This window comes from Platalea leucorodia (assembly GCF_965183815.1).
Source record: "Platalea leucorodia genome assembly, chromosome: 8".
Lineage (NCBI taxonomy): Eukaryota > Metazoa > Chordata > Aves > Pelecaniformes > Threskiornithidae > Platalea > Platalea leucorodia.
The window spans coordinates 43,713,063-43,730,438 of NC_138830.1; the positions used below are offsets into that span (position 1 = coordinate 43,713,063).

The 17,376-nt window shown below is 40.7% G+C and overlaps 2 protein-coding genes across 7 annotated transcripts in view; both read right to left on the reverse strand.

Moving 5' to 3' along the window:
- LOC309594458 (protein C19orf12) overlaps positions 1-17,376 on the reverse strand; it is a 34,064-nt gene that overhangs the window by 15,516 nt on the left and 1,172 nt on the right. The window contains exon 1 of one of the 3 annotated variants that reach the window (XM_082320291.1): positions 5,284-5,765. The exons of the other annotated variants lie outside the window; for them this stretch is intronic. The gene's annotated coding sequence lies outside the window, so the exon portion shown is untranslated. Of the gene's footprint in view, positions 1-5,283; positions 5,766-17,376 lie in introns of those variants that run through there. 3 annotated transcript variants of the gene reach the window in all.
- Positions 1-17,376, reverse strand: part of LOC309594456 (uncharacterized protein F13E9.13, mitochondrial-like) — a 55,895-nt gene that overhangs the window by 11,219 nt on the left and 27,300 nt on the right. Inside the window, exon 8 of one of the 4 annotated variants that reach the window (XM_082320285.1) lies at positions 8,833-9,371. The exons of 1 other annotated variant lie outside the window; for it this stretch is intronic. In XM_082320285.1, the coding sequence (XP_082176411.1) occupies positions 9,292-9,371 (80 nt within the window). In that variant the 3' untranslated portion in view covers positions 8,833-9,291. Of the gene's footprint in view, positions 1-8,832; positions 9,372-11,604; positions 12,029-17,376 lie in introns of those variants that run through there. 2 more of the 4 variants (XM_082320282.1, XM_082320283.1) reach the window with 2 other exon arrangements.

Consider the following 17,376-nt stretch of genomic DNA (forward strand, 5'->3'; position numbering starts at 1 on the left):
ACCTTTTCAGAAAAAGCTACAGCAAATCTAAATGTAAAAGTCAGTGTCCTGAAATTAGTTTATGTGCTTAAATGTTATAGCATGTATGAACACTGAAGCGGCAATAAAATCCTGGTTAAAAAATAGCTACACAAAATACCTGCAAGGATTCCAGAGAAGAGCTAAAAAAGAGACAATCTCCTGCAACCACTTCCCCCACTCATCACACTTTTGCAGAATACATCTAAGAAAAGTGTATCTGAGGTTTCTTCAAACCTCTAATTAAAGGGCATATATAAAGTAGACGAAGTTCAAAATCAGATCTAAAATGCATATTGTAAATTCAGTTAAGGAATAAAGCATTCTAGTATCAAGGATGGAAGGATGACATTTAAAGGTGCCTGCAATAACACCAGTGATAGATTTCCATGCTTGATACTATTCAGTGGTGTGAGAAATCTGTACCGTAAGCTGGTGCTTGTGGAGTCTGAGAATAGTAGATGTTCAGCTACATATAATTCTGGCCCCAAACATACAGTACTTTGGAGACGCAAAGAGTAAGCACAAAGAAGCTGACTTAAGTCCCATCAGAGTCAAGGGTCCTTGGCTGACTTGACTTCTAGCCTTACACCGACTTCACGGGTGCTGAATGAGAGCCCAGATTTTAGAAAGCTGTTAGACTAAGTTTCCTGTTCTTCTGGGAACACAGAATAATTCTCTCCAGCCTTCTTGGGTCTGAGTTCCGATACTGTGGCAGGCAAGAGGGGAGCTCGCAGTCAGCTAGGGTAGCAGGGTGCAAGGGAAGAGGCCATCTTGTACAGATTACATTGCCTGATTTTCTTTTCTCATGTGATAGGTTGGAGGCAAGATGGAAAGGTGAATTTGAATCACTCTCTACAATGATGGACCAGATTCAAAGCTTCCAAAAGTCACTGCAAGTACTCAAGTGTGTTACAATGGGATTTTCAGACTTACGCAGTTTAGCGTGTTGTATTTTAATACTGCCTCCTGGACCACCTCTCTGCTTCACTTGCAATCACAAGGGTGTCACAGGGATCACATAATGCCTGTGTGGCTACAACAGGGTTGTCTAAAGAGCTATTGCTAACCTAAATAAAGAGTATGATAGTGTTTATACTGTATTTGTAGTTGTACTATAATGTGATCTAGACTTTGGAAACAGAAAGAACTGGAAACTCTTTGCAAACTACAAAGAGGCCCTTCGCTGGCTTTCTGCAGACCTCAATTTGGGAACCACTGCCTTAAAAATGTCATAAACGACTGTATCAGGAGTAAAATGATGTGCATTCAAAACTGGTAATGGGCATAATTTATAAAGAATAGCTAATGCCAAATGGCTTTACCTACGACAGCGTGCATATACACAATCATGAGAGGCAAGTGCCGCTGGAGTAGAGAGTATTGATGAAGCAGATGAGTAGAAAGGGAAAGAACTGGGCAGCCCCTTCTCTATGATAAGTTCCAGGGGATCTTTCATTCTGCCCTAAGTAGACAAGCATTAAGTTCTCAAAAGTCTGTTGAAAAGACTCACAGCAGGATGTGCCGATCTCTATACCACGGAAGAATAAAAGACTAAGATTTTGCTGCAATTAGAATAAACAACTGTCCTTAATTTCTGTCAAACAGTAGATGTCTCCCTTTGCCAGTATTTGAAATGTGTGTAAAACGTTGTTAGGGTACACATCCACAGCCAGCATTATTACTCTTTTTTTCAGCCTGCATTCCCATCATGCCTCGTAGAAAAATCCATGGGGGACGAAAGATAACAACACTGAGTCCAAACCCTGAGAACAGAGCCCCATGAAAGCAACAAATTATAAACTCTACTGAAGAGATTTTATTCAGAAAGATCACAGGTCTCATGCTTTAGTCATGGCCCATTCCTTTGCCAGCAGGTTCAGAGAGAGTGATCTGTGAGAGCTAAGTGATTTCTTTCAAGTAAGCTGCTCACGATGACTACAGAAACCTCAAGGATTACAGTGCACAAACAATGGGAGAAAAGCTGCTTCAAATAATACACCCAGACAATGGAGTTGCCATTATGGTAGCAATGCAAAATATGGACAGGGATTTAAATGAAACGGGTGATATCTGTATACTTTGGAGGGCTCACGTGTGCCAAATTTGGCAGCATGAGTGTTCATATTGCTTGTTGCTCCACCCCTTGAACAATGAGGCTAAACCCCATATGTGCAGGAGTTGGTAGAGCACAAGCAGTTTTGCTAATCACACTGCATGCAAAAGCAAAAAGACAAAGGGAACTAGTAATGCTTAGACTAGCATTGGGGAAATAATTAAGCATGAATGAAATATTGTATGTGGATTTGAAATGAATGTTCTTGGAAACAATTGTGCTGTTTCAGTTGTGCTGCTTTCCCCCTAAGTTTCACAAAGTAATTTGCATGTCATTTAAATAAATACCATAAATTATTGCAAACTTTTTGTTTTTATTTACATAAAACAAAATGCTCATTTCCATTATTGTTTGGATTACCTGACAAGAGTGAAATGCAGAGGTCTGAGAGGAAACTTGTCTCTCCAAAATATTAGAGATTTCTCATGTGTGAGTGAGCCAGAAGGGAGGACCCCACCTTTAGCCTTGCCTTATGTAGACAATTAATGCTCTGTAGATGTAACAGAGATACAGGATTGGATCTTTCTGTTGAGCCAAACTGGAGCTGCAAGCTGGTCGAGGGTACTGGTATATGCTGCCTTGCACTTGTCAGGGCTTCATGGCCCTTCATGAAAATAAGAACAGCCTCAGCACTGCTTGTCTGCTGGCATGCAATGTTCACTGGCCAAACCTGCTTTTTCTGGGATAGCTTAGTTGTTTGGGGCTTAAGCACACACAGCGAACAATGACAACAACTGTACAGGCATCCTGAGCTTGCACAAGCCGCTTGGGTGCTGGACAGCATCCGCAGCGGATACTCGGTACAGCTTTCACTGTTAACTCGCATCTCGCTGATGAATTCTCTGTTTCTCTTTGAGAATTCATGAGATTTAACTTCAACCACCGTATCTTACAAGGCCTACACTCTTCTTTGATGCTCATATTGTTTTCACTTCCATTCAGTGTTATTCACACATCACCAATTTGATTTCACCCCTGATAAATATTTGCCTCCCTCCTTGACTATATAAACTTACTTCTCAGAGTCCTTCTCAAACCTGCTTTCTCCTCTTACCCTATTGGGGTGGGGGGTGTCAACAGCATCCAATTCAGAACCCTTGCCATTCTGTGCATTCAGAGAATTAAAAAGAAATCAAATGATTGAAATACAGATCCTAATCCAGAAAAAGGTGAGTGCAAGGTAGCCTAAAAAGTTAGGTAAGTGCACATCCCTCTGCAGGATCATATGGGGCCTGTTGGCCACTGAAAACTAAATATAAGTGCCATCACCTGAAAAACCAAGTGACCTAACCATCTGCAAAAGGAGGAATTGAATATCTAGCATAATTTTTAATGTTCTGGCCATAAGACAGTAAATGATCATTCAGGCTTCTGACGTGTGAAGACTGCCTGCAGGTTTCCTCTACAATGCTTTATTTACATCTGGTTGCTCTCTCCATGCTCTCTCCAGTCTAAAAGGGAACCCAACAAACATTCTCCTCTCTCCTCACACAACCCTGGGCTGCTTTTGCCCATGGTCTGTTGCAAAATATGTCCCAACATTACAGATTGCAAACCAGATAAACTCATTATACAGATGTTCTTTTCACAGAAGAATATCCCGTAGTCTCAATTTCTAAGGCTGTTTTTTGTATTATAAACCAAGGGATTCAACCCGCTTCCCATCTTGGATACAAAGGCATTTACTTTCCCGGACTTTGCTTAGTGGAGTCCTAAGTTTTGCTTCACCACAAAGGAAGTAAAATTGACTGGGTCTAACTTCATGATTTCCAGATATCACTAGGGTGTGCTGTAGATCATGAAATTTCAGTAAAGCACAGTTAACAGGGAAAAATCTGCCTGCTATACTAAATATTTTAAATTCATTACAAATATAGAAGCAACTAAACACTGACTCAAATTCTTTTTAAAACAACATACACACTCAGGAGAGGCAATATAACACTTGAACAATTTAAAACATTTTTGTTGCACGGGCTTGGTAAACACGGTGTGGTACACAACAGAGAACTAACTAGAGTCAGGCAGATAATCACACGTCTAAACTGCACATAGATAACTAAAATCCAGGCATGCAGTCTGGTGGGAATTGAAAGAAAATGGGACTAGAATGAATATCCATAACAAACCAGATAACAAGCAATCAGGGACTCTTTGTGGAAAACTTTCTTTGAAAAAAAAAAATTATGAGACTGTTTATGTCACTGGAACTCACAAGGGTAAGGCCTGGGGATGCAGAGTCAGGGGCTGAATAGTAATTATTTATACCAACTAATGCACATAAACAATGGTGCTGAAATTCCCAGCGAGGATAACAGTAGAACTGAACCAAATTCAGCATAGGAAACTGCACCTGTCAGGTCTCGGCTCTCAGTACAGGGGTGCGCAGCACGGAGTGACACCGGGAAGGGGACCGCAGCCTCTGGAGGAAGGAAACATCAGCTTCCAGCTCTTGGCTTCCACCCACTTCCAGCCCCTGCAGGAGGTGGGAACCCTTGCTACAACCTACACCCAACCAGCTGCTCAGCTCTTGGGAGGAAGCATCTTCCCGCTCTTGCACCTATAACCTTCAGCCTAGGAAAGAAACATATTTCCTGGCACACCGTCCTGTCAGCTCCCAGGATAGTCACGGAGGGGTGGTGGGATAATGAACCCAGCACAATAAGGGTGCTGAATCAGAAGAGATTTTAAGCACATGCTCAGCTTTAAGCATATATTTATGCTAACAGCCACAGACTCAAATGCAAATTTAAAAACAAGCACCTATTTAAACATGAACAAAAGCTTAAATGGTTTGCTGCGCTGAGGCCCCAACTGTCAAGACATATCCAGTATGCCATAGTTAGTGGTAACAGCAAACAGAATTATCAAGTGATGCTTCAGCAGGCTGTATGAACTGAGTTTGGTAGTCTTACACCATGAACCACGTATTCATTATTATAACAATTTGTATTACTATTTGTAGCATCTAGGGAACCCCAATCAGGGCTCTATTGTGTTACAGACTGTACAAGCACAGAAAAATAGGATGGCTCTTATAATGAGTACATCACAAGCCCCACTACCATAATTAACATTGATTAGCATCGATGCAAACAGCATGGGAAGACAAAGATTGAGCCAGTTTGGGAGCTGAGGTACTCTCTCACCCTTTAAGGAGGCTCCTCTGGTTCCCAACTGCAGAACAGAGGCGAGGCTGTTTCAGTGGGGAAGGCTGCAGTCTCCAGCACTCCCAGTTAGCAGCTCCCATGAGCACATTCTAGGATACAGGATTCAATGAGGCATCTTTGTCACCTACTAATCCAGTCTCTATCACAGGCAACTACATCACACAGTCCTGCCCTCAAAATTATCAAGAACCATTACAAACCACTCAAGTGCTTTATCTTCCTACTCAGGGCATACATCTCTCTGAAAACATACCAGGTTGGCTGGCACAGTTGAATTAGACTGCGTATCTACGCATCAACCTAAATACTAAAGAAGGCCTGCTATTCGCTGTCACAGATCAGTATTAGTGTGAAATACAACGGCTAGAATTGACCTAAAACAAGAATCAGAGCCAGACTTTCAGAGTATGTAAATCGACTGAAGCCAAAACACCAGTAGCAAACCAGCTCCCTAATGCCTGAATGGGATATTTCCCCTGCTTCCCCAAGCTCCCCTTCCCAGCATTTGTTACTCTTCCCCAATACTGCTGCGAAGCTGTATGATTGCAACCACCACAGTCAATTCTGATCAAAAACGACAGCTGGCAACCTCTGATCTACTTTATGTATTAGAAAAAGACCCCCAAAAGCTAGATCCACTTTAAATGAAATCTCTAGAGTGACCTTAATGGACATGGGATGTGGAGCGGCATGTAATAAACCTCATCCCTCCAATATACGATGATCTTGCCATCCGATGATCTTAAGGGTCTTTTCCAACCTTAACGATTCTATGATTCTATACAGCCCTTGCGAGATCTATAAGTATCATACGCATCTTCTCATCCCAGGCCCATGGCATTTTCCCAGGTTTGCCTTGGATACTAAAGCAGTTTTTCCTTTCCAACTGTAGGAAAGAGTGTTGACAGCTCTGTAATGCCAGCAAAAAAAGATAACATTTTGAAGTGGATAGTGTGAAATTATAGGGTTGAATATTTTGATTGTGTAATGAAACTACCTTTATTAACCAAATGAGATTCAAGACCCCAAACGTTCTTATGAACCATCCTCTCCCCAAAATGTTTCTGCATGTTTTTATTGTGTAACCTAACAAAATACAGCCACCTTGAATTTCACTTTCACATCCAGTACCATGGAAAATATATCCATAGAAAATACATTCACACTAGAAATTTAGATCAATTCTCCATGACATCACTCATGTCACAACCTAACCTGCAACCTGGTGCATCCTCAGACTCTGTGCATATCTGAAGAATTCTCACATGCATTAAACTGAACATACATGTAAATATTTGCAGGATTATACTGTAGCCACAATTTCAAATGCAATCCAGATATGCTTACGTGCTCAACTGTAGTTAGGTTCTGGTGCTTTGCTACTTTTTGCCATTCTAGTAAAGTTTCTTAATTTAATTTTTTTTTTTAGATATTTCCTACAATTTCCCTCACAGGGAAGTGAACGATAATTCTGTAAAGCCTAAAAATAAACTTAGATCTGCTAAAAAAATAAAAAAAATCATCATTTCACTCCCAGGCTTCCACCAGCTGGGCTTGTCTCCTTTAGGTTTGACACCCCTGAGGGCTACATGCACAACTTATAAAGATGAGCAAGTTTACATGAGAATGATGAAGACATCAAATTTTTTAATCTTTACTTTGCCAAAATACTGTCCAGAGCACTTAATAGTGGAAGACATTTATTTTTGGCAATTTCTCACTCACTTTTAATACTGTACTTATGTTATTGGCAAATTTAGAGAGGTAATGTCCAAATACGTACACTTGTCTAGGTGTACTTTTTTCAGGTTTGCTCATTACATTCGTTAAACTATTTAATTCTCAAGGATCTACTGGAGATACAGTGAAGACCCCCTGAACACCAGTTAAGAATAAACCTGTAATGAGAATAAATTACATACACATATCAATTGCTACAGGTCCTGTAAGGAGTGAGACCTTTCTACATAAACATCTGCTGCAGAATTACATCTGATACATTAATAAAAGCCCTCCCCACCCAAATCAAACAATGGAAGTATAACAGTTACCCGATCAGTTAAAAGAATAAACCTTTTAAATAAATAAATTTGCGCTACACCAATTTATGTCACTATGGTACTTAAGGCGAAACCTTTTAAAGGAATAGATTTACTGTGCATACAGATCTCCACTGGGTATGTGTAATTATGCAAAGGAAAGGCATTACTTTTAAAGTGGATGAATGGCTGATACTTTTTGATTTACTGCTAGAAACAGGAAAATGGTAATGGCATGAAATAAGCATTTGCAAAACCGTTTTGGCAGACAGAAAATGTTTGATTTACCTAGGGCATCCATCAGGTTCTATACTTTAGATCAAAGTAGATAAATGGAAAGGCAAATGGATATTTAGAAAAAAAAATCTACAGCTTTTCTGTCAGCCCTGCAAGTAAGTTAAATGTTTGGAGGGGGAAAAAGCCCAAGGCTCTTTGGATGGAAGGAAGTAATGATTCATCATTGCTCTGGCAACTACAGGTTTCTGTATTTACCTGGAAAGGTGAGAATGGCATGGAAGTAGTTGTAACTTTCTCATTCTGGACCTGATTCTGAGAGGTGATTTGAAGGCAGCTGGCAAAGCTCACCATTTCCATCTGACACTGGAAATGGATAAAGCGTACCCTGGGTCATATTTTCCTCTCAACTCCAAGTTGTTCACTCTCTTTTTATCTCCTCTTCTGGCTTGAATTCACATTGGTGAAGAAAATATGTTCCAGTGAAAACACCACCACCCCCCAGCCAAAACTGAAAACCACTGCCTTCTCAGATCCTTTTGAAATCCGTGCAATAGGAAAGCACGCCGAAGGTAGGACAAGGCTTACTGGACAATTATCTGTGACAAGTCAGGAGACTGAAAACTAAAGATCAGCTTCTTCCTATGGCAGAATTCTTCCTAGAGGTTCCTAGGGAAAAGCATGATTTCTGAGTGTGCCATGATCCTGTTCTGAACTCCTCCTATACTGAAATGCATCACCAGGAGCTGTGTAGTATACGCCTTGTGTCAAACCCTTAGAGCATCACTAGACCTGTGGTACATGTGTTGCACAGATGATCTGAACATGCACAGTAAATCCAAAATGTTTGGGACACATCCAATTTGTTGTGCTTGTGAAAATCCACAGGAGGGCACGTGCACAAGAGCCCCAGCCACATCAGATTTACGGCGAGTGTGGACACCATGTGCAGTGGGCATTTCCAGTAAGTGTCAGATTTGCTATACATGCACAGTAGAAAGGATTTGCTCACGTGCCGAGAAAAGGCTGGGATTACTAGACATCTGGAAATCTTAACAAACATACGTAATCCTTGAATATAACCTCTCGACAAAATGTCTGCCTGGGGAAGGACATGTCTGGAGAAGTTCACCATATGTCCCTCTGCCTGCTCCATCAGGAAATAATGCAGAGTAGGGTATGGCCTTTCCAGCTCTCTCCACATCATTATGAACAGAAGCAGCAAATCCATCAGCTACTTCTGCATCCATTTACTCTACGGAAGGGTTGCCCAGCTCTTAAGAGGCCAGAGAGCAATCAAAACTCACGTCTTTTGCCCAGATAGGTAAAAAAGCCAGCAGGACTTACAATAACACAATAACAGGCGCTCGCTGCTCTCTAGGATACTCGTTTCACACATTTATCATAACAAAATTAGCAGGTATCTGCTCCTACTGACTTACACGGCCTGTATTTTTAACTCAGTAGCTTATCCTTGACCAGTGAAATACTGGAATAGGTTACCCAGAGAGGTTGTGGAAACTTGCAGATATTCAGAACCCGTCTGGCCAAGATCCTGAGCAACCTGTTCTAGCTGACCGTGCTTTGAGCTGGAGGGCTGGACTAGATGATACTCCTTCCAACCTCCACTGTTTTCTAATTCTGTGGTGAAGATCTTTCCCTTCAGTTTTGTAGAAGTGCTTGCCTTCCAAGAAGTAACTAATTGATCATACCTCTACCATAAGCCATGGTTATCACTCATACAGAGTTCAAAGATGCTGCATTTGCGGAGCAGGCCAAATCCTCCACAGCGATCTGCAGTTATCAACAAAAAATGATGTTTTACCAACAAAAGAGACGAAGAAGGACGATCCTAGCCCTCTGCTTCATTCCAATATCTGTGACTGGTAAACAGCCCTTATACATAAGGCTTATGTATAAAGGCAGCCGTATACACAGCTGCACAGATGAGATGAAAGCCAACACATCTTCAGACCAGGCTCAGCAAGGAGCACCCAGACCTTTTGTGCCTATATGCCCTCCAATCTCCCCAAGCTTATCTTTAGTTACGCCTCCTTGAAACAGCAACTCTGCTGCAGACTTCCACATACATGAACTCTTAAAATCAAGACTCAAGACCGTAAGACCACCAAATGCAGGATGCATGTACACCTATAACAGTCAACGTTTCTAGGTGAGCTGAAGATTTGTGCACAACCAGGGATATCCAAAAGTTATACACTTTGTCTGTAGAAAAAGTAATTTCAAGCTTCCATGCAAGGAATAAAATAAGTGTTAAAATACTGAGCTAGAAGTAAGGCCAGACTGTATTTCTCCTCCTGTAATAAATCAGCACTATATGTATATATTAAATCCAATCCCTTGATGTGTCCAGTTTCAGTGATAAAAACTTAGCAAGCAGGGCAAAAGTTATTGGGTAGAGATCGATATGCTTGCTTGTTGTCCTTGATTGGCAATAATGCGACATTTTCTCCTTGACTGTAAGAGGCGCTTTTGTGATTTGGGAGCATAAAGAAATTCTGTATTTGACAGATTTATATAGTAGGAATACACTAATGTCCTTTGACCCGCTTAAGAATAAATACGACCTACCAAATTGTCATTTTTATGGGTATTTACAACTGAGGCACTTTGTAAACCTAAGAACTAATATTTCCCAAAGGAAATCTGTGCTCTCGAATCTTGATAAATTATTGAAAAATACAAGGCACTACCAGCCCTACAAATTTTCTCTTCTATTTCTCCTATTTTTAGTTACATAGGAGTTGTCAAAACAGATTGGACCACTGATCTATTTCACCGGGTATGTTGCTGCAGCGATGGCTAGTGCTTCAGAGGAATCCTATAATATTTTTGGCTATTCAATCAAGGCTATGTAAAAAAAAAAAAAAAAATTCTTTCCCAAAACTTGAAGGTTTTCAGTCCCTGATTGAAATATTGGTCATTTAATTCTTTAAGGTCTCAAATTAGTATTAGAAAAGTATTACAAACTATAATTTCCACAGCCCAGATGCCACCAGCTGCTTTTGCTTTCATGAATGCTTCAGTTGATACTTTAAACAAACAGTGCAAGCAGTAAAATAAGCCATCCCAGTTCACCCAAACTTCAGTGCTCACCACCTCATGGGTGTAGTGCAGATACTCTGTAATTTAATAACTCGTTACTGACCAACTACATTCCTAGTTTCTTAATTCTGCAAGGCAGGTGACCCAGGAAGCCTTCACTTGATCGCTGTATCTCAGCTCCACTTCATCTCACCTACCCACCCACTTGCCACATAAGTTTCTTCCGTCACCTTTATGCTGTCTCTGGCCACAAAGGCTTTCAGAAAAGACAAACTAACTACCCGCAGAGGAGAGATGGAAACTAATGAGATGAGGACCTCTGCCCTTCAGAATCTTCCTCTGGAAGATGACAGCGCACGACTATAGCTCTATGGCTTGGTGTTAAGGAAACAGAAGTTTTTGACAGGAAACTGATTATTAATATTGTCACCCCTAACAGAATGGCTGAAAGCTATTTCCTTTTATCCTTATTCTCCAGCTGAAAGTTGACAAAAACTCAGCACTATTCAGGACAGTATCTAAGACATGAGACTTGCAGTATTTTTCCAGCAGAAGCTTATTGTTTCCCCTCTTGGTTATATCCCTGTACAACAGTACAGATCCTCTCAAAGACTTTCAACACATCAGATTTTGACTAAAGCATCATGACGTGGCACTCATCTCTACTTTTACTCCATTTCTAAGGGCAGCTGCTTTTCTATTTTTCTTTGCGCATCTGTGGACAACAAAATCTTTTCTCTATCACAAGAATGTCTTCATTAAGTCAGTTTCTGCCTTCAGCTTATTCTTAGTCTTCTGCATACTATAATCTATGTATATGCACAAGAAAGGCTTGAGAGGCAAACTGAAAAAGCAGGAAGCTGGAATAAACAATGAAGGAGGAGCTGCGGGAAACTTGAGCATCTTTTCTTGCCCTTACTGTGCTGCCTTCTTTTTCATCCTTGTTTACTGTTGAATTTGGGATTCCTCCTACATTTGTAAGAAACACGATTTCAATGTCCTCTGTTTTGTGACCTCATTCTGATAGCAGTATGACATGGTGCAGCTTATACAGTGACTGCGGCACAAAGTCAAGCAATTTTGAGTTTAACTACTATCTTGAACGCTTAATTTCGTATCAGGTTTGGCAAATTTAGATATTTAAAATTTCCTGTACACTTACCTTACACTTTCACAGTTAAAGCTGTTCACTAAGTAATAAAAAGGTCCTAAATACCCACTGATTCATCAGCTCCTACCCCCTACACTGGATATTCCATCTCCCTCTGCACAGGTAGTAGGACAGAAGTAGAAGTTGCATTTTAATATACAAAACACCCAATAACACAGCCATCCGTGCAACCAAAGAGCATCTCTGTCCCATTCCTTTCAAGGAGTGATGTCTTCTGGAAAAAGAAATTATGTAACACTAACGTTTGCTGTCTGACACTGAATTTACTTCGTGAAACAATGAAAATTTGACAGTGACAGGAAAGAGGGAAGTTAAACATAGACAGAGAGCAGTAGTTTCACCCCAAATCAGCAAAATCCCTGTTTGACATCTTGAAAGAAACCTACCTGTTAATAAGATCAACAGATTTTTAATCAAGATAATTACCCTCACACATCTTTTCCTATCCTTAAGTGTTTAACAAGAAACATCTTAGGCTCTCCTTACCTTTACTACTTCTAAAGCTTCAAACTGTAAGCAAAGAAACAGACTATGTTGTGAATTGCAATCCTTTTGCCTCATGTGACAGGCTTTCCTATTTGCATTGCAGAAAGACTTTTTTCTCCCTAAAATTATCTGTGCATTTAAAGATTGGGGTGAAAAAGCATCTATTGCTCTCAACATTTCATTAGAAACCATCTGGCCTGACTTTTAGTTCAGCTGCTGCCTCTGTTTCTTCTACTTGCTGCAGACCTACAGAGGCTGACAGGGAGGAGCAATGGTTTTCTGTCTGTGAGCGAAGTGCAGGGGAGAAAGGGAGTCATCTATGAAGCCTGGAATACCTCGGTGCCCCAAAGGCACTGAGATAGTGCACAGGCAAGTAGTAACTTTGCCAGCTGAAGAATAATCCAAGGAAAGTATTTAATAGGTCTGTCTGGACCTGAGCAAGTGAGTGAGTGTCAAAGTCTTTTTGACAGGTAAAGCCAGGAATATGAATGCAGTCAGGAAACTATGCAACATTTTCAACTTAATATTGACCAAATACGGACTTTTCAATAGAAGATTCCTAACCAGTCACCATATGAGAACAATGTGACCAAAGTTATTAGTCCTATCAGGTCTTTAATAGACATCCTAAGGGAAACAGGTTTTTTTATCCCTAAAACAAGTATTGAAAGGATCAAATAATCCTTGTCATTAAGAGTCAAACAATGGTTAAGAGTAGGGAAAAAAAAAAATGGAGAGAAGTTCCATAATGCCTCAACATGAACAATTTCTTGCAAGCCCCAGTCCAAGCACTGGTTTTTATAAAAGCAAGGAGCTAATTGGGTAGGTTTCCCTGACACCTCTAAGGCAGGAACCCAGCTCTCTCTCTCTCTGAAGGATTTTAAGTTCTGATGGTCTTTCTGCAGCAGGGACCATAGAGTGGAGAGGAGGATCAATTCTACAACACACCATGGCATGTTAGCCCGCCCAAAGAATATCTTGGCCCAATTCTCCACCCTTTCTGAACAATATATTATTTAGGTCACATAGATAAGCACCACAAATGTGCAAGAAAAAAAGCCACAGACAGTTCTGTTTCTAAGCTCAACTTCTAAGTTCCTCAGCACAGCAAACACTGACTGGATGTCAGGGCAAAGGTGCAGGAAGTAAGTGAAGTTTTTGTAATGCAAACCTTTAATTGTTTCTTTTTGAAGATACATACGTCTAAATCTGCTCTTAAACCAAGGAGCTGTGAATTCCAAGCCTGGATTTTGCTAGATATCACCCCTTCTTGCCATAATTATCCTGCAAAACTTCAGCTTTCATTTAGGAAAAAATGTCTCCCAAAGCACGCGTACCGGCAGAGATGATCTTGGAAACATAAGCTAGGTGTGAACTCATGAAGTCTTAACTGAAGAGGCTGCAAACAACCTGAAACTACAGCAAACATCCCCATGCACTTCTCTCAAGAGAGCCATGCAACGTAGCGATTTGTCATGGACTTCGAGATTTTGCTAAAGCCAAATATTTTGGTTTCCTTCCCACTTCCCGCTCTGCCAGGACCTGCCTGCAAGTCCTTTATACTCCTCAGTTTTCCCCCAGTGAGGAGTTTGTTGGAATGGGTGCAGGAAACAAGAACTGGACTCCAACTTGTAATCAGGGAGTCTGCAAAGTCAAAATAATGGGATGAAAGAACAGCCTAGCAGCTGGATCAGCTGCCTAAATGACACAGGGATGAAAATCTCTGAAAGTTATCTGTAAATCTTACAAGCTTATATATTTTCAGCACCAAAACAGGTAAAAACCCATTTGTCTTATGAGGTACAGATAAAAATATTTAAGTTTTATGAATGGAATGAGGGTTTATTAAGATTTATACATTGATTTAGACCACAAAGTCTATTATTACCAGTGAGTTTTATTTATCTATGATTTCACTGAAGAGTCCCCCCATTTTACTCGGTATCTTTCCTGTACTAACGGTGATACTGAATCTTCATGTAAAGTCATTTTGCTACACAAACAGACACTTACATTCTCTCTGCTGGTTCATAAGTTACCAGTGAGAACCACACGTGAGGTTCAGGTGGCCACATTAGGGAACTGAGCTGTGGGCAATTACTATTCTATTTTCACAATCTATTTTCAAGTTTTTTCTGCTCGGCACAGAACGGAGATGAGTAAGTATAGTACCTACGCAAGAGCAAAACCTGAGAGAAAGAGATCCAACAAGGAAGGGAGGCCACTATCTGACATTTTAAAAGGGCAAATCGAAAGCAATCAACACCCAACAAAATGCTCAATGTAGGATGAGGTGATAGCTTAGGATATACTTAGGATACTGTAATGAGGCTAACAAGTGCTGTGTGTTTTAATGTAAATTAACACAAGATAATCTCTTCACATATTTAAGTGCTGCACTTCAAATTAATTAATACATATTTAATAGAAGTCTTCTTGAACAGCTGTTATTTACTTCTGGAGTTTCTACACATTAGCACTGCCAGCTTTGTTCTGCTGTGAAGTTGTTCATGCTCCAAAGTACTTTAACAACTTGGGCTGTATAAAAATTGAACAGTCTTCCCAAAAGAGACAGCCTTTCTGATAACTTAATATTTTTACATTAAATATTCAAACACTTTCTGAACAAAAGGTCAAATTCTACTTACAGCATCTGTGTGAAACAGGCAAGCAGATGCTTAATGCTGCTAGACAGATACTTTCGGCACAAAGAATGATAAAGAGTTGGCGATCAGTCACATTTCCAGGCTTTAAAAATCAGCTTTCCTTGACTTCTGTTCCCTAAATTCTGCACTTACCATTCACATGTAACAATGCAGACCCAAATTATGGCCTGTTCCTTCCGTAAGAGTTAGACAGTGGTGTGTTAAATGAAATCCTGACAGTGAAAGTGCTGTCTACAGTATTCATTGCATGTTATGAGTATTACACCAACTCATTAGGGATTTTGTCTTACAAAGACTACTGCGTATGACATTACTTCATTTAGAACTTGCATACAGCATTGAAGTAGTTCTCACTTACCACCCCTTTTATTCAGATGAAAGCCCATTCGAGTTCCAGTCACTTCTGAGTTTTTAAGATGTGAATGAGTAGAAACCAATTCAAGAAACATGCTGGTAACACATTATATTTTCACACTCACAGTGATAAATATGAATTTTGGCAACTGTAATCAGTTTCTTTAAAAATAATTATCATCACTGAACAATCCTTATCAGTGTATCAGTTGTAGTTTTCAGCTGACTACCTGAAGATGTTTACTGTTCTTTTGGCACTAGAGCACTGGCCAGTGCTCATTGCTCACATGTCAGCCTTTCTAGCTTACAGGTTTACTGAAAATAATTTTCAAAGTTGGTAACAACTGTATTAGAAAATATCTTTTGGGACAACCACCATTAAGTCTTCCGTGCAACGATGTATGGAAATGTATGCAACTTGTGAAAGGCCTGAAAACAGTCCTAAATACACAAAGGTGAAAAATATGTACTGATTTAAGCACACTGATATTACTGATATCTAAGTTAATTCTTTTTTATTTCATGTGGTGTTTTTCACAATAAAGAGGACATAAGACAGAACTCATTACTCAGGCTAACGACTTAAACACTAAACCAGATCATAGAATCATTTAGGTTGGAAAAGACCTTTAAGATCATCGAGTCCAACCATTAACCTAGCACTGCCAGGTCCACCACTAAACCATGTCCCTAAGCACCACATCTACCCGTCTTTTAAATACCTCCAGGGAGGGAGACTCAACCACTTCCCTGGGCAGCCTGTTCCAATGCCTGACTACCCTTTCAGTGAAGAAGTTTTTCCTAATAGCCAACCTAAACCTCCCCTGCCGCAGCTTGAGGCCTTTTCCTCTCCTCCTATCGCTTGTTAATAGGGAGAAGAGACCGACCCCCACCTCACTACAGCCTCCTTTCAGGTAGTTGTAGAGAGCGATAAGGTCTCCCCTCAGCCTCCTCTTCTCCAGACTGAACAACCCCAGCTCCCTCAGCCGCTCCTCATATGACTTGTGCTCTAGAGCCTTCACCAGCTTCGCTGCCCTTCTTTGGACACGCTCCAGCACCTTCATGTCCTTCTTGTAGTGAGGGGCCCAAAACTGAACACAGTACTCGAGGTGCGGCCTCACCAGTGCTGAGTACAAGGGGATGATCCTCCCTGGTCCTGCTGGCCACACTATTTCCGATACAATGCTTTACCTGGTAAATATGCTGTGGGTGAATGAGAGTGTGGAAGACAGACTTAGAAAGCATCTTCATGATCCTCAAATAATTCTGCACTGCCTATACCAGCAGCTCGGAGTTAGAGCTGCAGATGCAAGGGATGAGGAAGATGACCTGAATTTCCCCCCACCCCAAGCATGGCTGGTACAAGACTGAGTTAGCTTTCAGCTAGAATCAGTTTCCTGATCCCTGCGAGGCCACATGAATGCTCCTGCTGGCACAAGAGAAACGGTGGGGACAAGTGGTCAGGACAGGGTTTTGATGGAAGTCCAAACACACAGCAGATTAAAACGCCTGTGTAAGTGTAGATGTTGACAAAGTAGTGCCAGCCATAATAAAGAGGCACCTGAAAGGATTTCTAGGCATTGAAACTTTGTCAGCCTATTTAGGAGGAAAAGGGAGAAAAGCAGAAGAATGCCAAGGTTGTCATAGGGTCTAAAGAATCTCTTTTCCAGGAAGTCAGTGCACCAAACACATTTCACTGCTTTTGATGGGAGTCATGTGGGAGACAGACAAGTGCAGAAAAAAGAAACCTGAGAAGACTTATCTCATACTATGATGTTCTGGAATCACCATTATGTTAATGAAACTAAATTTCTTGAAAAATCTTTTTTGCCTTTGGAAGGAGGATGTATCTTTTGTTCAGAGAAGCATGGGCACTCTGCCAGCTGACACAAAAAATGTGTTTGTATACTTGCTTTGATACCCACAATACAACTTTCATTAGCATCAGCAGAAGCCTGATGCATAGATGTCAAGGAAAGGGAGAGAGAGAGATCCCAGAGGACAAACTTAGCTCCCAGTCCCAAGGAATGAAAACATATGCCCACATTTTGTACAG